The 25,000-nt window shown below is 47.0% G+C and overlaps 1 protein-coding gene across 49 annotated transcripts in view; it reads right to left on the bottom strand.

Annotated features, from left to right (window-relative positions):
• LOC134927837 (uncharacterized) overlaps positions 1–25,000 on the bottom strand; it is a 1,188,393-nt gene that overhangs the window by 91,458 nt on the left and 1,071,935 nt on the right. For all 49 annotated transcript variants that reach the window (XM_063922861.1, XM_063922855.1, XM_063922854.1 and 46 more), the window contains 2 exons: positions 2,684–2,702; positions 2,093–2,111 (listed from right to left, as the gene is read on the bottom strand). In XM_063922861.1, coding sequence (XP_063778931.1) covers positions 2,093–2,111; positions 2,684–2,702 — 38 coding nt within the window. The remainder of the gene's footprint in view (positions 1–2,092; positions 2,112–2,683; positions 2,703–25,000) is intronic.

Genomic DNA, 25,000 nt, shown 5'->3' with positions numbered 1-25,000 from the left:
GGATAACCACCCACAAACCCATAAAAATGGATGAGACCGCACTCCAGTTTTTTATCTAATTGGTCCCTGAAGGACACTGAGACCTGAACCGGAAGAGCAGTGTGCTTAGCTAAACCTGCCACTTGAAGATGATAGAGACACGCAAACTTACTAGGAACAGAATTCTTCTTAGCTGGTTTCTTCCAACCCACTTCGATGACAACCGTGAACTACAAAAAAAGCAGGAAAAACAATTCTTGTGGCACACTTAAAAAGGACCCCCCACTTTAGAGTCTACATCTAAGCAGTCCAGGTTCTGCCTAACTACAGCAATGAGATCAGCCACGCCTTGGCCCGATGAAGACACCATGTTCTCACCATCCAGAAAAGCAACCTCATTCAGAAGTTGATTATCCTCCTCTGAAACCTCTAACAGACACCTGGAAAAAGGAAAACTTTTACAAGCCCTGCACTGCTTAGGATCCTCCCACAAAAAAAAGTTCCAAACTGTTGGAAACTTTCTGAAATTCTGACGCCGTATGCACAGAAAGCAAACCGCTGAGGAGCTGAAGAGAACTGTGCTCTTCCGATTAGAATCCCAGAGGAAGACAACGTGCAGTCTGCTTCAGGGAACTACGCAGCAAATTGGACTGAACCAGTAGCTGCAGTTATGCAGGGGAAGACCACAGCTGCAGGCTCCGCACTCTTCACGCTGTGCTTCACTCTCATCTAGACAAGCGTTACTCCACCCCTCTGTGTAGAAACCGCTTGGTATAGCCCATGAAGACTGGCTATCTGATGAACAGAACATCCCCTTCAAGGGAGCCACCGCATAGTAAGACCCTGCAAAATGGCAGCCACAGCCTGTTAAATGCTTTAAATGCTGTGGCCCTCATCCTCTAAAAGGGTGAATATACACACACCATACCTGTTTTCAGGTAGTCTAAGTAAAAATAGAAAAACAAACTAAACTAACTACAAAGGGCTGCCTAGCAGCACCACTAAAATAAGCCCTTCTCTGAAGGCACCTAAAGAACACTGGCATGCAGGGGAGGACCTTAGGACTTAAAGCTACAGTTTAATTCTACTTAAGTGCCAGCTCCGCAGTTGCAGCCTACAACCCAAGGTCCAATGTCGCTAGCCTTGATGTAGGAGAAATACAGGACGCACCCCTTAGTGATAAAGCATGATTCATATTGTCAGATACAAAAAGATATAGCCATTTCTATAACGAATGGTAGATAACAGTGGCAAGTGAAACCTAGCAAGTAAAAGAAACTTATATAGGGTGAGCTTCTCCTCGTATCAGCAGGAGGCTGTTTGGCCTTGTAGGAGATGATACATACCAAACACTCCTTCCACCATGTGGGGGTGGGAGAGATTTGCAGCAAACATGGGTACGGTTATATAATATATACAAGTGATTGATGCAGAGCTGAAATATTGTACATCTTAATCCCTCTATAAAGGTAAATATGTGCTAGTGCAGACTTGCATGTATTTTGCACTTAAGCCTCATTACAAAGATGGAATGAGACAGGGAAAGGGTGCAAATGCAGGCAGAGTACATTAAGGACGTGTTGAAGCAAACTGCTACCTGCAGAAACACATATGCGCCTGTTAGCAGGTGCAAAAGATACGCCTCTTAATAGGCAGGTGCAAGCAGTTGGTGTAAACCAGCTCATACGTATGCTGCCAATTCGTGCCCAGCCCCATCTTGAGATGTGTAAGGCTCAGCGTATGTAAAGAAATACAACATTTTGTATGCACTTTGCTAAACCGTAATTTACGCACAACCACCTGCACCAGCACGTCAGTCACAAGACAAACTAATTACGCAAGCCACATTAACTATGACTTACTCATGGCAATATGAAAGGACATAGGTCAATGGATAAGGACCATGCTAACTTATGTTAAACATTTTACAATAAAAATTAAAAAAATATTTTTTTCCTTTATTAAATATAAAACTTCCCATACCTCTTTGATAGGAATCTATTAATGAAATAAGCATTGGTAATATGGCCACTAGGCTGACAGCTTGTAAAAAATGATTGTATGTGTCAAATACAATACAAAAATGTAAAAATATTTTTTTTTTATTACTTACATTGCCTTCAATGTTGCGTCTACAAAAATAAATAAACATACACTTAAGCATATAAATGGTACTAAGCAAAAGAAAGTTTATGCTACATCACTAGACAACTCACAATTTACTAACATTTGACATGTTTAATAAAGGATAATTATTGCAAATTTCTTGTACTTCCATCATCTATCTGGTTTCTGTTTTATAAAAGCCTTCCCTATATAATAAAAAGCTAACGCTGCTCCTCACCTCTATTGGGGGAGGGAGGAGAGGGGGGGGGGGGGGGGGGGGAGGGAGGAGAGGGGGGGGGGGGAGGGGAGGGAGGGGAGGGGGGGGGGGAGGGGAGAAGAGGGTAAGAGATTCAAATGTATTGCATGCAGGTAGCCACTAGATGTCACACAACGGAGCAATTCTAATGCTACTCTGTTCAGGAAAGCACTGCCACCGGCACTGACATTATGGTCATGTTTTTCAGTGATTTTGGCGGGCTGGTAACTATTACAATAATATTTACAGTAAAATTAGTTAAACAGTTGGTTTTAGGTTTGCACTAAACATAATTGCCGTACTTAATGTATTGTGAAAATAGATATATCTAATTTTCCTTACCTTGTTATGCTTTTGGATTCTGCAAAAAAGAAAAATTACAGAAAATTTAATACAATGTAAATACAAAAAAGGCTCAATGACATACCTCAAAAGCACACCTTAAAGAGCATAAGCACTTAAAAATGATGTTACTTTACATGTGTGCAACCACTTATGGGCAGTCCTAGTGAGCTCTGAATATTGCACAGTATGGACATTACATATATATCTATACATATATTGGTTTTAAAGTCAGCACTAACTACTGCATAAACAGCTATTAGCATTGCACATTGCAGTAACATTTGAAAACAGCATACAATGCCTAACAAATGTTGTGCTAGCAAAAGTAGGTCCTATTTGATATTCAGATAAGTGACTCAACAGAACAGTTACAGGCAAAGCTAAATATTACAAAAATGTCACTGCAGTGGCTATGGGACAGGAGCAAATGGTGACACGAGCAAATTAAACAAAAAAGGAATACACTGTTCTCAGGAAATCTAGAATCTACCGAAAATGTAAAAAATAAATAAATAACAAAAACCCCAGCGGGGCGAGCGCTAAGAGTCTCCTTGTGAGCTCGTTGCGTTTGCCACAGGTTCTTTTCTCGCTCTATGGGTGTCGTAGACACCCATGAGTGGGAATAGCCCCTGTCGGATGTTGGGATCCCAACAGCCGGCAAATTGATTGCATCCCGGGCAGAACAGCACTGTCGCTCACGCCGGGGCACCAGCATTTGGCTTGCAAGGCAACCTGCAGCTTAGAGCGACACAGAAGGGCAAAACAAAGGGTGCTCTGGTCCTTCATCGTGATATCACGTTTGGGGGTTGGGTTGGCACAGATCAGAAAATCACCATGCTATGGCTCCCTGGCAGAACTTTAAAAATAAAAACTAATTTACAAAAAAAAAACAAAAAAAAAACACCACCCATTTTTTTTTTTTTTAGCAGAATGTATTGAGTAACTCAACTACATGAAAACCATGCTGTCACATTCATTCACAAACTGCAACATGTATGGGCCATGAAAGACTGCTAATGTCAATCAGATTAGGGCTGATTATTCAACAATCAGATGGCACACTTGGCTGGATGAGGGCTACATAAATAACTATTTATGCAGTCATTGACTGCATTAATGACCTTCTCTGATCAAGCTGCTTGGCCAGTGTTGTGAGAGGATTTATGGTACTTAATGTTATATCCATTTCTGTGGGGGATACCAATACCTTGAGGTGTAGAGGGCTCTGTCCTAGAGAAGATATTTATGCAAACAAAATTTGAATTCTGCCGTCTCCCTCCCCTCCACCATCTTGGATTCACTTTATAACTGGCCAAACCCACAGGAGAGAACCAAATAAAAATACTGAAATGAGAAAACACACGCTAACAAAAAGAATGACAAGGAGTAGGAATGCAGTATCCCCCAGATAGATGGATTCAACGGTAAGTGCTAAAATACTCTTTATTCCTTCATTCTATATGGGGGACAGATGCCCTGGGAACGTTCCAAAGCCGTCGATAGCGGACGTTATGTTCAGACATAATTGTACAAAAACATGACTGAGACCATGGAGATACAACATTAGATCAGCAAAGCTCACAAAACAAAATGTAAAACCCAGGGCCAACAAGCCAATCATGATTCATACAAAGCTGCCAAGGAAGCGCTCAAACAAGAAAGCAAAGACAGCCACAAACTGGACAGGCAAAAGAGCAGTCTCTGAAACTAATAAAAAAATTAAAATAAAAAAAAAGCCACTTAAGTAATCATTCTCTTGTGCGTGCACATGAAAGCACAAGAAAAGCAACCATCCATAACAGTCGATGCATGACAGGATCCACAGCACATCAAAGAGGAAGTAAAAACAGATCTGAGGCCATTTGGAATCTAACATATTGAAACAAAAATCTGAATGCAGACATGAGGGTATATTAGAGCTTCTCAAAAGTGGTGATGTTGCCCATAGCAATCAAATTCTGTTTATCATTTTCTAGGATGCAGGAGGAATGATAGAGAATCTGATTGGTTGCTATGGTCAACATAACTTAATTTTTAGAAGCTTTAGTAAATTTACCCCTTGGTGACATGTAAGGAAAACCCACCAAGAGCGACTTCCTGTATAAGAAAATCAACGTGCGAAGGATGGCTCATAAGGAGGACCTTAGATGGAACCAGAATAAATAAGAAATGTGAATGCATGTACTGTACATTCACTCTAATGAATAAATTCGAACAGATCACAAATGATATGAGAGTCGTTTCCTGGCCCCAGTTACAGCCTGAGTGATCGAACTAGAGAGCTCACCAGCATCTGAAGAATAATATGGTCACAACATCCACTCTGTGCTAACCAGGTAGACAAGACACGGTATAATTGGACCTTGGCAGAAAAGATCCACCTGGATGGAGAAGCAGCTGTAAAACAGCCATAAAACAACTGGCGACAATGTCCGAACTGGCCAGTCTGGTGCCACCAAAAGTACTGGAAAATCCCCCTCTGGTCCTCTGTCTCCCTGCACACTCAATAAAACTTTTAAAAAAATTGGAGGAAAGAGAAAACCTAGTCAGAACCACCATAGCATACACAAGGAAGGCTAGCGGATCCTGGCTGATCTTACCTTACGAAAGTGTGGTCCCAACTAAAGGTGTTCAAGTGGTCCCAACCCCATCTAGTCTAAGACCATCAGATGGGAGATCACCCACAGGAAAAACTACATGCCACTTCGCAGCAGGAATAAATGTCAAACAAATGTTTTTAGAACATATATAGTTTTACCCATTAAAATAAATAAACCGCTACAGAGACTCCAATATATGCCACAGCACCCACAAATAAGAGTTTGTGAAGAACTTCCTCAAAGTCCAAGTGTAACAGACAAAACGTTTTGCGCATCCCGGCGATATCGGCACAACAGCCACTACTGACCTGAAGGACCAGCGAGTGGTCACTGGGTAACAGAGCATTTAAGGTATCTATCACCTACACTGGATACCAACACCCCGATATGTTGTCTGCAAATATGGAAAGAGCAGATTTCTGGCTCGAATACGAACAGTAAGAACCACCACTGCTCTGGAGAAAACAGACATCCAGAGTCCAAGGGGAGACTTAGGGCGGTATCACATTAGCCCTGAAGCAATTTTGGAAGGCTATCGTGATTAAAGACAGATGGTCATTATCGCGGTATCCAATTAGAGGCCATTTTTAACGGCCAAAATTGAACCTACAATTCCCCAATCCCACGTGTTAACGCGGTTCCGGTGGCTGTTTATTGGGGATAATGCTTCGGGTTCCTGAGGCACCTGAAGCATAATCCCTGATAAGTGCCAGCATTGCACGATAACAGATGCCAGCACCAGGGCTATTAGGATAGTAGCTTGCTGTGATCATAAAGGAAGACCACCAGAGGAGATTGTGAAGACTCTTCCAGAATGATATCATGCCAAACAGCATGCCTAACATGTCTGCTAGTGACGGTGACTCGCAAGAAAAGTCCATGGAGGGAGCTTAGAGGACTAATGCCCAAGTGAAGGAACAAGAGATCATGCAGTCAATGCCTTTCAATCCACCATCAGATTATAAAAATCTGAAGGAATTGAAAAGCCGAAGATCATTTACAGCACAAGAAGTCCAGTACAGCGTAGCAGCTGTGATGTTAAGTATCGAGCTAGCGACAGCTTTCCAGACCCACTTACTGCAAGCCCACACCAAAATTAACTGCACTGCTACAGTAATACACACAAGCAGCATCCATGACACCACAAAGGAAGATCAGCACCTCTCCCACTAATGGTCAGCTAGAAATAGACAGGGATAACTGTAGGGGCCTGAGGCGGTCAGCATCTACGACTTAAGTGGAGAGTTTACCTGTAGTGGTACCCCCTAACCACTGCATCTCTGTCACCTAGACCTACGCCATTATTCCCAGACATGGCTGAGCCGTGACTACAGCGCGATGAGACCACATGCATGTGGAATATCTGCAGCAGCAACTCTTGGGGCCAGATTTAAATGCCCCACTCCCCCTCCCGAATCTATCGCGCCCGCCGGCAGTAATTCCAATGCTACTGCCGACGGCCACAACATATTAATTTCAGCTCGCTACCACCCGTAGGTAGCGAGCTGAAATTTGTGTAGTGTAGAGACCCCTGTTAGGGCGCCCAAACGGGTCTCTACACGAGCACACCTATTACTTTAGTCGGGTTTAGGCGCTTGGCGAGCCTAAACCAGACTGTAATGAGCACAATCAGCACGATAACAGGGTACAGCCCCTCTATCTCCCATCACTTTAGACGGGAGATAACGGGTGCAATATGAACTGAATCTGGCCCCTGGAGTGCTGCTGTCTCTCCATGGTCACTGGCTGTCCCTTAAGGTAACCTGCAATTTCCCTGGGCACTCAGTGTGCACAACCTCCTCTCCCTGTGGTTTCAGGATGTATACTTTATGTAATTGGAAGACCTAAAGGAGAGGAAAGGGGTTAGGGGCGGATCGCTGCAAGTCCCATCTCAATAACGATGAAAAAGAAAGGGGTACATGCTAATTCCACCCATGGAACACCTGGCTAACCTGCGGCCACCACATGGTAGCTGGGACATTCCACCTGTAACCAGCGGAGCAGGTGACTCCCTCTGGGAGTATGAAGGACTAGGGGCAGGATCAGCAGAGTGAGCACTGTGGAGCCCCTGACACTCCACCCGCCAGCAGAGTTCCAAGAAAGCCACAACTGTATACTAAAAAATAAAAAAAGCAGAGGTTATGGTACAGTAGACTTTTCTAGATAAACTTCTCTCTCTGAAGTCCAGTGTCCAAAGGATCTACCTTGGGATATAAAGAAGCGACAGCTGAATGGGCACCGAAGAGTTAAGCTTTTCAGACTCCCAGGATGCAATGGGCCGGCCCCTATATCCCCGTCTCTAGGATCAGGCAATTCAGTTGGTTCCAAAGCTCAAGGCAGGAGCAGTTCAAAACGAGAGGGAGACCTATTAAGGCAGGAAGAACATACACACACCCACCCATACACAAGGACAGGAAGAGATTAGTAAGTGCAGAGATTCTCAAATCAGGTGCGTCAGGGTGGAATCACTGAACTTCAGAGAAAGAAAGTGATATAGGCAAGTCTACCATAACCTGTGCTTTCTCTATCAGGGTCCACAGTGATCACCTTGGGACGTCCTAAAGCAGTACTAAGGGAGGGGATGCTCTTGATTAGACAGGAAAATCCTTTGCTCAAATGCAGCATCCGAGAGGCAAATGCGTCACAGGCATAATGTCTAATGAATGTGTTAATGGATGACCATGTGGCTGGGCTGCCCATGACGGACCTACCATACGAGTAGAGTGGGCAGAGACATTATCCGGAAGGGGGAGATCAGCTTAGAAGTATGCTTCTGATATAGTCATCCAAAGCCAGCTCGCCAGTGTCTGTTTATTAGCAGGCCACCCTTTCTTGAGAAATCCGAAGAGAGTCTCAGTCTTTCTGATGGCACTTGTACGGTCCACGTAAATCGTTAGAGCACGAACTATGTCCAGTGATTCATCTCCCGCAGAGAAGTCCAGTCACTGAAAATCCGGAACTTCTATTTCTTCATTAAAATGGAACTTAAAGACCACCTTAGGAAGATATCCAGAAGAACTGCTCTATCTGGATGAAATATCAGACAAAGGGGGGGCGACACAACAGTGCCCTAAATCGGATACTCTTTTAGCTGAAGCAATTGCCAGAAGAAAAAGCTCTTTAGCTGTCAACCATTTGAGTTCCACACGATTTAGTGTTTTCAAATGGGGAAACTTGAAATGCCCTGAGAACTATTTCTAAGTCCCAGGGAGCTGTAGGGTGAACAAAAGGTGATTCAATGTGAAGCATTCTATGGAAAAAAATGCGAACATCTTGTAGGCGTGCAGTTATATTTTGAAACCATACAGATAATGCTGACACTTGAACCTTCAAGGAAGCTATGCGGAAACCCCTGTCCATTCTTTCTTGAAGGAAAGCTAGAATTCTAGAAATTATGAAAGTTCGGGTCAAAACCTTTGGCAGCGCACCACTGGAAATATGCATGCCAAATACAGTTATAGATGAGATCAGAGGATAGCTTTCTTGCTTTACCCAACGTCTGAATTACCTTGTGAAAAACCTATTGTTTTTTAAGATGGATATTTCAGGAGCCATGCCGTCAAAGATAGTCGATCCAGATTTTTGCAGAGACAGGGACCCTGAATCAGGAGATCTGGACACTGAGGTAGTAGGAACGGAGCATCAACAGACAACCTCTGCAGATCTGTGTACTAGTTTCTTCTGGGCCATGCTGGAGCTATTAGTACCACAGCGCCCCCTTCCTGTTCGAATTTTCAAATGACTCTGGGTACCAGAGAGATTGGTGGAAACACGTAAGCCAGATGAAAATTCCATCTCACTCACAGAGCATCCACGAAGATTGCTTCTGTTTTTTTTGTTCTTGACCCGTATGCGGGAACTTTGTTATTCCGATGGGAGGCCATGAGATCCAACACCGGCAGTCACCACTTGTTTGTTTACCAGAATCTGGAAGACTTCAGCATGTAAGGTCCATTCGCTTGCATGTATGTCGTGCCTGCTGAGAAAGTCCGCTTCCCAGTTTAGGACTCCTGGTATGAAAACTGCTGACACGGCTGGATGATGACGTTCTGCACACCGTAATGTGCGGCTTACCTCCTTCATTGCCATTTGACTTAGAGTGCCTCGTGACTGAGGTACGCTACTGCAGTGGTAATGTCAGAGCGAATCTGAATGAGTTTGCCATGAAGAATTTGTTTTGCCTGGGTGTATGCCATGCAGATGGTCCAAAGTTCCAGAATATTGATTGGCAGATGACTTTTTCCTTGGTCCAGCATCCCTGAAACGAGTACTGTTCTTTCACAGCTTCCCAGCCCTGAAGACTTGCATCTGTTGTCAGAACCTCCCAGTTTGAAATCCAAAAAAGGTTGCCCATTGTCCAGATGGGCCGTCTGTATTCACCAGGCAAATGACCGATGAACTTCCTGAGGAAGAATTGTCCGAATTTTTATTGTCCGATGCCGTCTGTTCCATCTGGAGAGGATCAGATGTTGAAGGGCTCTTGAATGAAATTGAGCATACTCTACCATGTCGAATGTCAAGGCCATGGATCCCAGAACTCACATTGCTGCCTGGATGGATACTCTCCGACTGTGTAGCAATTCCTGAATCCTCGTCTGCAATGTGGTTACTTTATTGAGAGGCAGAAATATTCTCTAAAAAATGGTGTCCAATACAGCCACCAGATACGTCATCCTTTGTAATGGAACTAAAGAGAACTTTGCCCAATTTATAAGCAAGTCGTTCTGTAGGCAGGCTATAGTCAGTCACTTGAAGATAGCGTTGCAGAATTTCCGGAGACTGAGCCAGTATAAGAAAGTAGTCTAGATATGGGAAAATCCTTATTCCCTGATGATGAAGATGAGCTGTTATCACCATCATTATCTTGGTAAATACCCTTGGAGCTGTGGCCAATCCAAAAGGTAGAGCCTGAAACTGGAAATGCTGTTGAAAGATAGCAAACCTGAGATAGCATGGATGAGAAGATGCTATAGGTACATGGAGGTAAGCATCCTGAATATTCAGGGATACCATAAAATCCCCCGACTCCATAGCCAGAATAATAGACCACAAGGTTTCCATACGAAAATCGAGGCACCCAGATATTGCATATTTATTCAGAGTCTTGAGAATGGGTCAGTAAGAACCATTTGGTTTCTGAACAAGAAACAGGTTGAGATAGCATTGATGAGAAGATGCTATAGGTACATGGAGGTAAGCATCCTGAATATCAGGATAATGGGCCGCATGGTTTCTATATGGAATTGAGGCACCCAGATAGATTTGTCTTGAAATTGAAAACGGGTCGGTATGATCCATTTGGTTTCTGAATAAGAAATAGGTCTTTGATTCCACAGGAGACAGGCTGGTACAAAAGAATCTGAGGAAGGTTTCTCAAGAAGGAAAAAGTGTAACCGTGAGACACAGCTTCTTGCACACGTCACTGTGGTTGACTGTAGCTAAAGCTGTGCAAAACAAAGAAATCTGCTTCCCACCCTGGGTTCCCCCGGGTGGAGGTCCGCCCCATCAGGCCAATGTTTTGTCTTCTGTTTAGAAGCTGGGCGTCTAGTTGACCAATTCTGCTTCCTCTTAGTCATACCAGATTTATCGGACTGAGGCTGCTTGCTGTAAACTTTTCCTTTTGCTTTACTTTGAGCCCGAAATGATCAGTAAACAGCAAAACTGGCTTTAGCCTTATATGAAGAAGGAAATATCACCTTTTTAGAGTCTGCTTCAGGCATAAGATTTAATTCTGTGCCAGATCATTTTTAACAAGAGACAATTCCAAAACCTTCTTAGATTCCTAGTCCGCCTTCCATGCACGTAACCAAATAGCTCTGCGAGCTACTACTGGTAAAGCTGTAGCCTGAGAAGCTACTGTACCCATTACCAGGGTAGCTTCTTCAAAAAAAAAAATAAAAAAAAAATAGCGGCCTGTTTTATACATTCAATATGGGATAACTATTCTCTTGTAGCTGTTGAAAGGTCTTCTTTCAAAGCTTCTGCCCAGCCTGCTACTGCTTTAGCTACCCAGGCTAATGCCATAACTGGGCATGTCACTGCCCCTGCTAAAGAAAAAACGAGATTTATGGTAAGAACTAACCGTTGTTAAATCTCTTTCTGCGAGGTACACTGGGCTCCACAAGGATTAACATCAGGATGTAGAGTAGGATCTTGATCCGAGGAACCAACAGGCTCACAGCTTAGACCAGGGGTGGGCAATTATTTCAGCTGAGGGTCCACTTGACATTTCCTGTCAGTATCCGAGGGCCACATACAAAATAGCAGCTCGCCCCACTTGCCAAAAATATAGGGACGTGGCTTCATGTGGAAGGGGTGTGGGCAAAAAATACAGATTCATATTAGGCTGCACAATAGTCTCCATTATTCAAATTGCGCCACACAGCGCCACTTACACACATTACACCAGGTAGAGCCCCTTTTACACACATTACGGCAGGTAGAGAGCCTTTTTACACATTAACATTTTATTTAGGATAATTATTGTGCAGCAAGCAAATTATCCAGTGTGTTATGGCCCCTGGGGAAAGGGGTGACGCGGTGACAGAACACGGTGGGGGTGACAGAACACGGGGGGGGGGGGGGGGGGGGGGTGGCATAGTGACAGAACACGGGGGTGCGGCACAGTGACAGAACACGGGGGGTGCGACACAGTGACAGAACACGGGGGGTGCGACACAGTGACAGAACACGGGGGGTGCGACACAGTGACAGAACACGGGGGGTGCGACACAGTGACAGAACACGGGGGGTGCGACACAGTGACAGAACACGGGGGGTGCGACACAGTGACAGAACACGGGGGGTGCGACACAGTGACAGAACACGGGGGGTGCGACACAGTGACAGAACACGGGGGGTGCGACACAGTGACAGAACACGGGGGGTGCGACACAGTGACAGAACACGGGGGGTGCGACACAGTGACAGAACACGGGGGGTGCGACACAGTGACAGAACACGGGGGGGGTGCGACACAGTGACAGAACACGGGGGGGGGTGCGACACAGTGACAGAACACGGGGGGGGGGGTGACAGTGACAGAACACGGGGGGGGGGGGGTTGCAAGTGACAGAACACGGGGGGGGGGGGGTGACAGTGACAGAACACGGGGGGGGGGGTGACAGTGACAGAACACGGGGGGGGGGTGACAGTGACAGAACATGGGGGTGACATGGTGACAGAACACGGGGGGGGGGGGGGGGGGGGGGTGACAGTGACAGAACACGGGGGTGGGGGGGGTGGGGACAGTGACAGAACACGGGAGGGGTTGGTACAGCGAGAGCTAAAGATCTCTCCCCCAAACTGCCCACACACACACAAATATACATACACACACACACACACACACACACACACACTTTCTTTCACTTTTCCCATTAACTTACTGATCTGGCTGGCAGTGGCAGGAAGGATGGATCTGCAGCAGTCTGGCTCTTGTCCCGTGTAGCCCCGCCCCCTGAGGTCCTGTGTAGCCCCGCCCCCTTACCGGCACGTAGCCCCGCCCCCTTCTCGGCTGAACACAGCCGTTGTCACTGGGGACTCTGGAGGAGGCTGCTACAGCGCAGCAGCAGGAGCAGCAGGGGAGAGAGGCGCCGGTGGCAGCTTGGAGGTACTGCAGCTCAGAGCAATGACAAGCAGCTCAGCCGGTCGGGCCGCTTGTCATTGCTCGCTGGTGGGAGGCAGTGGGCCGGGCAGGATCGGTTTGCGGGCCGCATCCGGCCTGCGGGCCGTATTTTGCCCACCCCTAGCTTAGACTGTTCCCAAGATGCACAGCGCTGCCTCCTCTATAACCCCGCCTCCGTGCACAGGAGCTCAGATTTGTTAACCAGCCCAATGCAATAGCAGGTACCAGAGATGACAAACATGAGTAGCCACATAGACCACACACTCACTACAGGGGAGGGTGTCAGCAGCTAATGCTATACCAACCTAAAGAAGCTAAGTGCGTCAGGGTGGGTGGTTTGTGGAGCCCAGTGTACCTCACAGAAAGATTTAACAACGGTAAGTTCTTACCATAAATCTCGATTTCTGCTGCGGGGTACACTGAGCTCCACAAGGATTAACATCAGGGATGTCCTAAAGCAGTTCCTTATGGGAGGGGACGCACTGTAGCGGGCACAAGAACCAGGCGTTTAAAGGAAGCATCCTGGGAGGTGGAAGTATCGAAGGCATAGAACCTTATGAACGTGCTCACTGAGGACCACGTAGCCGCCTTGCACAATTGTTCAAGGGTCACCACGGCGGGCTGCCCAAGAAGGTCCTACAAACAGAGTAGAATGGGCTTTAATGGTAGCAGGAGCTGGAAGACCAGCCTGCACATAAGCATGTGCAATCACCATTCTAATCCATCTGGCCAAGATCTGCTTGTGAACAGTCCCGCCACGTTTGTGAAAACCAAACAGTACAAACAGAGAATCAGATTTCCTAAAGGAGGAGGTTCTCTTCACATAGATACGGAGAGCCCGAACCACATCCAAAGACTGCTCTTTAGATGAGCACTCAGGAGAATTAAAAGACAGAACCACAATCTCCTGGTTAAGGTGGAAGGAAGACACCACCTTGGGTAAATAACCCGGAAGCGTTCTAAGAACAGACCGTTCACGGTGAAAAATCAGATGGTGGGACTTACAGGATAAGGCACCCAGTCAGAGACCCTTCTAGCTGAAGCGATAGCCAGCGAAAACAAAACCTTAAGGGAAAGCCACTTAAGGTCTGCAGACGCACGAGGCTCAAACGGAGACTCTTGCAATGCCTCCAGAACCGACAGATCCCAAGGGGCCGCAGGTCGTACGTAAGGAGGTTGAATCCGTAACACGCCCTGAGTGAATGTATGAACATCAGGTAGGGCTGCAATCTTTCTCTGAAACCAAACCGACAAGTCAGAAATATGAACCTTGAGAGAGGCCAGACGAAGGCCTAAGTCCAGGCCCTGTTGTAGAAAGGCCAACAGTTTGGCCGTACTAAACGGTCATGATTATGAGACGCACACCAAGTAAAGTAAGCATTCCAGACCCTATGGTAAATCCAAGCAGAAGCCGGCTTACGGGACTTCAACATAGTTTGAACGACCACCTCAGAAAAACCCTTGGCCCTCAAGACGGAAGCTTCAAGAGCCACGCTGTCAAAGCCAGATGGGCCAAGTCCTGGTAAACACAAGGGCCCTGAACGAGGAGATCTGGTCGTTGTGGAAGTAGAAGGGGACGATCCAACGAAAGGCCCTGTAGATCGGAGAACCAGTGCCGCCTGGGCCACGCTGGAGCTACCAGAAGTAGGTTTCCGCCGTCTTGCTTGAACTTCCGTATTACTCTGGGCAGGAGTGACACCGGAGGGAACACGTACGGCAGCCGAAAGTTCCATGGAATTGCCAGAGCGTCCACGAACGCTGCTTGAGGATCCCTTGTCCTTGCTCTGAAGACCGGAACCTTGTGATTGTATCGAGACGCCATCAGGTCCACATCGGAAGGCAGCTCCATTCTCCGGCGTGTACGTCCTGACGACTGAGAAAGTCCGCTTCCCAGTTTAGGATCCCTGGAATGAACACTGCGTATATGGCCGGCAGATGGCGTTCTGTCCACTGAAGAATCCTTGATACTTCCCTCATTGCCATGCAGCTTCGAGTGGCGCTTTGATGAATGATGTATGCCACCGTGGTGGCTGTGTCCGATTGTACTTGAACAGGTCTGTTCTGTATCAAATGCTGGGCCATTGTCAATGCATTGAACACTGCCCGCGGTTCCAGAATATTTATCGGGAGTAAAGACTCCTCCTCTGTCCACCGACCCTGAAGGGAGCGTTGTTCCAACACCACGTCCCAACCTCTCAGAGTGTCGTCAGCAGGACCCAGTTGGATATCCAGAAGGTACGGCCCCTGCTCAAATCGATGGTCCTGAAGCCAGTGACAGGCGGACCTCCGGAGATAAGGTGATCATGTGAGATCTGATCCAGTGAGGCAGGCCGTCCCACTTGGTCAGATTTAACTTCTGCAGAGGGCGAGAATGGAATTGCGCATACTCCACCATGTCGAAAGCTGACACCATGAGACCTAGCACCTGCATTGCCGAATGTATCGACACTTGCGGGCGAGATAGGAAGCATCGAATCCTGTCCTGATTGCTCCGAGCAGGAACCAGAGATAATTTCTTCCAGTTGACAAGCCACCCGTGGGCTCTCATGACCTGGACAGTCAAATCTAGATGACACAGGAGAACCTTTGGGGACTTTACCAGGATTAACAAATCGTCTAGGTACGGTAGGATCCTGACCCCTTAACGGCGGAGTGTAGCGCGTCATGACCGTTATTACTTTGTTGAAAACATGGGGAGCAGTTGTCAAACCAAAGGGTAACGCCCGAAATTGGTAATGAAGGTTGCCCACCGCAAACCTCAGGTACTGCTGATGAGACACTGCAATAGGAATATGCAGGTAGGCATCCTGTATGTCCAGGGAGACCATATAGTCCCCAGGCTCCAAGGCCAGAACAATAGAGCGTAGTTTCCATAAGAAACTTGGAGACCCTCATGCTTGTTCAAGGACTTTAGATTGAGAATGGGACGCGAGGACCCGTTCGGTTTCGGGACTAGAAACAGAGGTGAATAGAGGCAATAGAGCCAGAGGCACCCGTACTACCACTCCTGTGGTCAGGAGGGATTGTACCACCGAATGAAAAGTGGCTGCCTTCATCGGGTCCAAAGGGACATCTGTCAGGCAAATTCGATGAGGGGGACGGTTCTTGAAGGGTACGGTGTAACCTCGAGTGACGACTTCCCTTACCCAGGTATCTGTGTCTGGGCTTTGCAGGTTTGGAAGTACGAGTCTGCTTTGGGTACGCCTGACCTTTTGCTTTACCTGGAGGACGAAAGGGTCGAGAGAAAGTACTTTTAGCCTTCTGCGCGGAAGCAGCCTTACTAGGTAGGCAAGCTGTTTTAGCAGTAGCCAGATCAGCCACAATCTTATTCAAGTCTTCACCAAAAAGAATGTCTCCCTTAAAAGGAAGCACCCTCCAGGGTTTTCTTGGAATCCATATCCACCGACCAGGATCTCAACCACAGGATACAGCGAGCCAAGATGGACGTAGTGGCAGCCTTGGCCGCCAGCACCCCGGCATCGGAAGACGCCTCCTTAAGGTACTGAGAAGCCGTGGCAATATATGAGAGACATTGTCTAGCATGATCAGAAGTGTTGGAAGGCAGCTCCGCCTCTAGCTCCTGAGCCCATGCTTCAAAAGCCCAAGTTGCTGCAATGGTTGACCTATGCACAGCCCCCGTTAGGGTGTAAATCGCTTTCAGACAACTCTCCACGCGTCTATCAGTCGGTTCCTTCACAGAGGTGACGGTAGTTACTGGCAGAGCTGTGGAAACTACCATGCGAGCCAAATGAGAATCTACAGGTGGAGGAGTTTCCCAATTTTTACATAGCTCCGCAGAGAGGATAGTAGCCAACAGTCTCTTATGCGGTGTGAATTTCGTACCTGGATTTTCCCAGGATTCCTGATGTATGTCAGCCAGGTGTTGAGAATGAGGTAAAACTTGTTTAACCACCTTCTTACATTTACTTATGTCCGGATTTTTAGAGACAGCCGCAGGCTCAGGTTTATCAGAGACCTGAAGAAGGAGCCCGATAGCCTCAATCAAATCAGCGACATCCACCAGTGACTTCCGTTCCCTATCAGAGTCAGTGTCTGTGGGGTCAGTGTATGCACCATCCTCCTCAGAGGATGTGTCCGGAACAGCGGTGGATTGTGAGGATGTAGCGGCACGTTTAGAAGACTACTTAGTCTTAGGTGGACGAGAGTGAGACTTATTGTTAGTCAGCGATAGGTTCAAGTGCTGTAGCTGTGTTGAGATTTGAGCCACCCACGGCGGATTGACAGCAGGGACCATAAATTGCTGCAGTGGCATAGGAGGTCCCACAGGGGGCGTAAGTTTAGTTACCAGCATATGCAACAATGTGGAGAAGGTAGCCCAAGGTGGGTCATTAGTTGCCCACGGTGCTACAGACCCACTGGGGGGTAAGGAACCTCCCCCCCTGAACCTGAACGCTCTGCTGCCATGTTATCCTCACACGTGACTGCAGCATCACCACCACGCAATGTGGGAGAAGCCCAGTTCCGTTGCCTTGTATAGATGACATGATAAGCACAATATCAGGCAACCTAGTACAATGTTAGCAGCGATATACCTTAGCAAAAACTCCCAGTGCAGTGTGACTGTCAGCACAAACCGGGAATCCGAGAGATAATAGGATTTTGGTACTTACCAGATAAATCCTTTTCTTTGAATCCATAGGGGGCACTGGAGTACTCTTGGGATATGGACGGGGCGTAGCCAGGAATGGCACATTTAAATTAGTAACTGGTCACCCCCTCCATACTCCCATAGAGCCTTCAGTATTTTTACTGAGCCGAACAGGAGCGATAGAGAGGATGAACTATAGAGAATTACATATAAAACAGTATAATATAATGGTCAACACTAAAGTTGACACATAACCTGACAACTAAGCAGTTGACACCATAATAGATATCATCGTACCATTGTATCCATCGGTGATAGTGTGTTACCATAAGATCCACTGAACTTACCACAAGACAGGTAAACTGCTCTGGGTGGGCGTCCAGTGCCCACTATGGATTCAAAGAAAAGCATTTATCTGGTAAGTACCAAAATCCTATTTTCTTTTTCATCCACTAGGGGTCACTGGAGTACTCTTGGGACGTACCAAAGTTTCCCCCTTAGGCGGGAGAGCTGTTTGGCACCTGTAACACTAGACGGCCAAATCTAGATGCTGATGCCGTAAACATGCAAACTTGTAAACACGCACCAACATGCGCACTGATGGTCATGCACTGATGACCATGTAGCAGCTCGTCTAAGTTGTTTCTTAGAAGATCCACGACCTGCTGCCTATGACGTTCCCAAGGAACGTGTGGAATGGTCAGACACTGATGCAGGCGGTTGTAGCCTGCCCATGACGTTCCCAAGAACGTGTGGAACGCCCTCCCTTCTTAAGAGGGCGGTTTCAACAGCCACCCCGTCAAACGCAGCCGTGCTAAATCAGGGTAAAGGAACGGACTCTGCTGTAACAGGTCCGGACGTGGCGGAAGCGGACAAGGATCGGCTGCGAGTAGTTTGCGGTGATCTGAGAACCATGCTCTCCGAGACCAATAAGGCGCCACTAGAATGAGCATCGCAGACTCTCGTTTGGTCCGCTTTAGCAACCGAGGAAGCAGTGGAAACGGTGAAAACAGATACATAAGGCTGTACGGCCACGTGATCGGGAGAGCATCCACTGCCTATGGAGCTCTTGTTCTGTACACATACTGGGATGTTTTGATGATATTTTTGGCAACATGCCATTAGATCCCCCTGTGGGTAATTCCACCACTGGACCAACATCTGGAACGCTGCTAAAGCCAATTCCCAGTTTCCTGGATGAAAATCCTGACAGCTGGGATAATCTGCTTCCCAGTTGACCACTTCAGAATAAACACTGTCGCCAATATCACCTGGTGATGTTCGGCCCAATTGAGGATTCAAGCAACTTCCCGCATGGCCATGCGACCTGGAATTTCTCCTCGTCTCTGAGACTGGAGCATGTGCACCGCTTGGTGCAGCGCGTTGGAAATTGGCCTGAATACCAGGGCAGTTAATTGACAGCAATCTTCCGTGATCTGACCAGAGACCCTGAAGTTGACCAGTTTGGACCACAGCTCCCCAACCTGAGACTCGCGTCCGTTGCAAGAATTATCCAATTCCAGATGCCGAACATTCTCCCTGCGGTGAGATAGTGTACTTGGAGCAACCAGGGTAGTGATACTCTGGCCCTTGGAGACAACCGCACTTCCTGATTAATGTGTATGCGATTGCCGTTGCGTTGTCTGACTGCCCGTGAACCGTAGATGTGTGCAATAACATTCAGGTGAAAATTACCTGAGTGAACTCCTGCGAACTGGAGTGCGTCGAAATAAGCCACTCTCCTTCCTAATAGTCGAATGCCCCAAATGCACCAAGACAGCCCGTGGAATTGCGTACTAACTGTACACTATGACGAACACTTTGTGTTGTATTCAGGCAGGGAAATCCATGTATCCACGGAATCATTCCTATGCATCAATCCTTTGTGCTGGAATGAGGGTTGATTTCTTGAGGTTGACATATCAACCGTGCTGAACGACTCCATTGTACATTAGTAAGGCACGTTGCAGTAGTAAGCGTTGAGATGGAGAGTTGATGAGCAGATCTCCAAAGTACGGAGCTGTTATCACTCTCAGGGATCTGAGATGAGCCATCATAATAGCCTTTACTTGTGACTACACGAGGCGCCGATAAGAAGCCAAACGGTAGCGGTTGAAAGTAAGAATGGATTTTTACAGCAAACCATAAGTAGGCCTGATTCGTCTAAATACGAGATCCATCGTAATCCGGTATTACTGTGGATTCCAACCAGCAGTCACCGACTGCAAGTATTCTATGATGAATCTGTAGCAAACGACGTACTGTCTGCAGGGTCAGTATCGGACTGACAGTCATCCAGATTTGGAACTATCCCAAACCGAAATAATACCGCGACTCTGGTGTTGACTGCGGTATCCAACTACTGAGACTACTAGTTGACTGTATTGTCATAATCTGTGAATCGAACTCTGCGGATCCACTCAACTGTGGATGTCCACAACTGACGATCGGAGATGCTGGAACCCCATTAAGGCACTGGCTTGTCAGTAGCTTAGATGTAAAGGTCACTGAAACTTGGTTAGAGACATCTCGAAGTAGGTGGCAGTACCATAACCGTAGTCTACCACATGGTCTGTGTATGGCTGCTTCTGTAGCACGGCGCCAAATGGACTGAGGCGTAAAGACAATATCCTGAGTAATTCCATTCAGGAATTTGCGTAGACAACGGTAGGAAATCAGATTTTCCCCTTAGTGGTCTGCGAAAGGCAGGTGTCCAAGACAGGACCAAACCTCTAGCCAGCGTAAGGTAATGCCTCTATTCTCGTTCAAATTCCGACTCCACCTGTTAAGAACGTAGCCAAAGTGGACGTCGTGCCGCAACTAGTGAAACTGAAAGGCGAGAACAAAACTGTCCGACGTCCACCGAAGCTGTAATCAGCGAGAAGTGTAAGGTGTTCTTCTTGCTGGGCAATGTGAACTGGAGTGCCATGCCACTACAGCCTTGTTAACCCAAACTCCCACCAAATCAGGGCGAAGCAACCTCCCTACTGCAGTGTACTGTAGGGTATGCTCCGACGTGTAATTAAACGTCGTAGGCTGAAACTCACAAGGGATAACAGTTGAGAACCTGACGTACTGGCCTGTTGATATGAGGCCTGGTGGTGAATCGACAGCAAACAATCTAGCTGAAACAGTCATTTATAAGACAAATCATCATAATTTGTCCCCCCAGGCAGTACATGCGCTCGCATTCCCCCCCCAAAGAGGATCGGCAAGGGTCAGTCTGTGCAGTCGCATTTGTCCGACACACTGTGTGACAGACTCTGCAGCGAAGCTGCTTGTTTGACTTTGCATTAGACTTACTGCTTATGTACACCAACCAGTAAGTACAGAAGGACAGACCCATATCGTGACTTAGTACCCCGTTAGTAAAGTGTGTTTAAATCTGTATTATAGTGTGCTTTACAAAAACAACTAAAACGCCTAACACCTTGGCTCCTCCAGAGGCTGAGTGTTGTAGGGCAGCAACTTACTGGGAAGAACCAGGAAGTAATGTTAAAATGGTGTCCGCTATGTGTTTGTTTATTGCAAGAATAGATTGTAATGTTAGCTGATACACCAATCTCTCTCTCTCTATCTATCTATCTATCTATCTATCTATCTATCTATCTATCTATCTATCTATCTATATATATATATATATATATATATATATATATCTCTATCTATATACACACACACTTGTATATACACACAATCAGACCTCTGTAATATATATATATATATATATATATATATATATATATATATATATATATATATATATATATATATATATATAGTGCAGCAGGCCCGGCACTCCACGAGTGATCAATTAGCTGGGTTTGGTGCCCTTACCAATGAAGCATGTAGGGAAACGAAAGTACGGTACTCACAACCACTTGGCAGCCAAAATAACAGTACAGTTAATCTGCTTCCTGTCGTTATTTTGGCTGCCAAGTGGTTGTTAGTGCCGTACTTTCGCATATATATATATATATATATATATATATATATATATATATATATATATATATATATACATACATACACACACACACACATCCAGATATATATCTATATATATATATATATGTCTTATATTGCCCAGTAGTCATGCATATTATTGTGATATTACAACCCTGAGCTGTTTGCTGCCTAAACGCAGCTTAGTTATTGGGGCTTCCCTGCGGACATTACCCCCCCCTCTGTCCTGCAGCGTCGGACCGCGGCAGCTATGAGAGCTGTCCGCGGTCGACTAAGCTGCAGACTTAACACCCCCACCCCCCACTAGCCCCTCTGCTTTTATGAGCACCGACAGACCATCTGCTGCCCTTCTGCAGCACCAACGATCCCAGACCCACGCTTCTCTGATAAGCTGGGAAGGGATCGGGTAGAAAAAAAATAAGATTTTATACCTATCGGTAAATCTTTTTCTCGTAGTCCGTAGAGCAGTGTTTTTCAACCACTGTGCCGTGGCACACTAGTGTGCCCTGACCAGTTTCCAGGTGTGCCGCCATAGAAGCAGAGCCAGGCCCGTCAGTGTTTTGCCGCTACTGAGGCCCTGGAATGATCAATACTGGTGGGTTTAGTGGTTGCAGAGCCAGTTCTAATTTTGGGCCTGGGCAGTGTTGGGCTCTTCTGGCATTCTCAGATGTGGCTCAGGCATTACCTACGGAGAAGCAGAGACATGACATCCTAGGACACGCAACCAGACCATGCATCACCATTATATTTGCGTTAAAAAAAATGGTGTGCCTTGGCAATATTTAAAGTTTGTTCAGTGTGCCGCGAGTTGTAAAAGGTTGAAAATCTCTGCCGTAGAGTATGCTGGGGTCTCCGTAAGGACCATGGGGATAGACGGGCTCCGCAGGAGACATGGGCACTTTAAAAAAGACTTTAGGTATGGGTGTGCACTGGCTCCTCCCTCTATGCCCCTCCTCCAGACCTCAGTTAGAGAAACTGTGCCCAGAGGAGACGGACAGTACGAGGAAAGGATTTTTGTTAACCAAGGGCAAGATTCATACCAGCCCACACCATACACACCGTATAACTTGTAATAAACCAACCAGTTAACAGTATGAAAAAACAACATATCAGTCGGAGACCGATGAAACTACAACATAACCCTTATGTAAGCAAAACTATATACAAGTCCTGCAGAAGTAGTCCGCACTTGGGACGGGCGCTCAGCATCCTCTACGGACTACGAGAAAAAGATTTACCGGTAGGTTTAAAATCTTATTTTCTCTTACGTCCTAGAGGATGCTGGGGACTCCGTAAGGACCATGGGGTTTATACCAAAGCCCCCAAACGGGCGGGAGAGTGCGGATGACTCTGCAGCACCGATTGAACAAACAGGAGTCCTTCTCAGCCAGGGTATCAAACTTATAGAATTTTGCAAAGGTTTGAACCCGACCAAGTAGCAGCTCAGCTGTAGTGCAGAGACCCCTCGGGCAGCCGCCCAAGACGAGACCACCTTCCTAGTGGAATGGGCCTTGACCGATTTTGGTAACGGCAATCCAGCCGTCGTATGCGGCTGCTGAATCGTGTTACAGATCCAGCGAGCAATAGTCTGCTTTGAAGCAGGAGTGCCAACTTTGTTGGCAGCATACAGGACAAACCGTGCTTCTGTTTTTCTGACTCTAGCCATTCTGGCCACGTAAATTTTCAAAGCCCTGACCACATCAAGGGACTCTGAATCCTCCAAGTCTCGTGTAGCCACAGGTACCACAATAGGTTGGTTCATATGAAAAGATGACACCACCTTAGGCAAAAATTGAGGACGGGTCCGCAACTCCGCCCTATCCATATGGAAAACTAGGTAGGGGCTTTTATGAGACAAAACCGCCAATTTCGACACTCGCCTAGCTGAAGCCAAGGCTAACAACATGACCACTTTCCAAGTGAGATATTTTAACTCCACCGTTTTAAGTGGTTCAAACCAGTGCAACTTAAGGAAACACCACCACGTTAAGGTCCCAAGTCGCCACCGGAGGTACAAAAGGATGCTGCATATGCAGCACTCCCTTCACAAAAGTTTATACTTCTGCTAGAGAAGCCAATTCTTTTTGAAAGAAAATGGATAAGGCTGAAATTTGAACCTTAATGGAGCCTAATTTTAGGCCCAAATTCACTCCAGTTTGTAGGAAGTGAAGGAAACGGCCCAGATGGAATTCTTCAGTAGGAGCATTCCTGGCCTCACACCAAGAAACATATTTTCGCCATATACGGTGATAATGTTTAGCTGTCACGTCCTTCCTAGCCTTTATCAGAGTAGGAATGACCTCATCCGGAATGCCCTTTTCCGCTAGGATCCGGCGTTCAACCACCATGCCGTCAAACACAGCCGCGGTAAGTCTGGGAACAGACAGGGCCCCTGTTGCAACAGGTCCTGTCTTAGAGGAAGAGGCCACGGATCTTCTGTGAGCATCTCCTGCAGATCCGGGTACCAGGCCCTTCGTGGCCAATCTGGAACAATGAGAATGGTCTGTACTCCTCTTTTTCTTATTTTTCTCAACACCTTTGGGATGAGAGGAAGAGGAGGAAACACAGACCGACTGGAACACCCACGGTGTCACTAGGGCGTCCACAGCTACCGCCTGAGGCTCTCTTGACCTGGCGCAATACCTCTGCAGCTTTTTGTTGTAGAGGCGGGACGCCATCATGTCTATCTGGGGCAGTCCCCACTGACTTACAATCTGTGCGAAGACTTCCTGATGTAGCCCCCACTCTCCTGGATGCAGGTCGTGTCTGCTGAGGAAGTCTGCTTCCCAGTTGTCCACTCCCGGAATGAACACTGCTGACAGTGTGCTTACATGATTTTCCGCCCAGCGAAGAATCCTGGTGGCTTCCGCCATTGCCACTCTGCTCCTTGTGCCGCCCTGGCGGTTTACATGAGCCACTGCGGTGATGTTGTCTGACTGGATCAGAACTGGTACATCGCGAAGCAAGGTCTCCGCTTGACGAAGGGCGTTGTATATGGCCCTCAGCTCCAGGACGTTGATGTGAACACAAGTCTCTTGACTTGACCAAAGAACCTGGAAGTTTTTTCCTTGTGTGACTGCTCCCCAACCTCGGAGGCTCGCGTCCGTAGTCACCAGAACCCAGTCCTGTATGCCGAACCTGCGGCCCTCTAGAAGGTGAGCACTCTGCAGCCACCACAGGAGAGATACCCTGGCCCTGGGGGACAGGGTGATAAACTGGTGAATCTGTAAATGTGACCCGGACCACTTGTCCAGTAGGTCCCATTGGAAGGTCCTCGCATGGAACCTGCCGAATGGAATGGCCTCGTAAGATGCCACCATCTTTCCCAGGACTCAAGTGCAGTGATGCACTGACACCTGTTTTGGTTTCAATAGGTTCCTGACCAGAGTCATGAGTTCTTGAGCCTTTTCCATTGGAAGATAAACCCTTTTCTGTTCCGTGTCCAGAATCATGCCCAAGAAGGTCAGACGAGTCGTCGGAACCAGCGGCGACTACAGGATATTGAGAATCCA

The sequence above is a fragment of the Pseudophryne corroboree genome, chromosome 5, assembly GCF_028390025.1.
Source record: "Pseudophryne corroboree isolate aPseCor3 chromosome 5, aPseCor3.hap2, whole genome shotgun sequence".
Taxonomy (NCBI): Eukaryota; Metazoa; Chordata; class Amphibia; order Anura; family Myobatrachidae; genus Pseudophryne; species Pseudophryne corroboree.
This window is presented reverse-complemented; position numbering and strand designations above follow the sequence as displayed.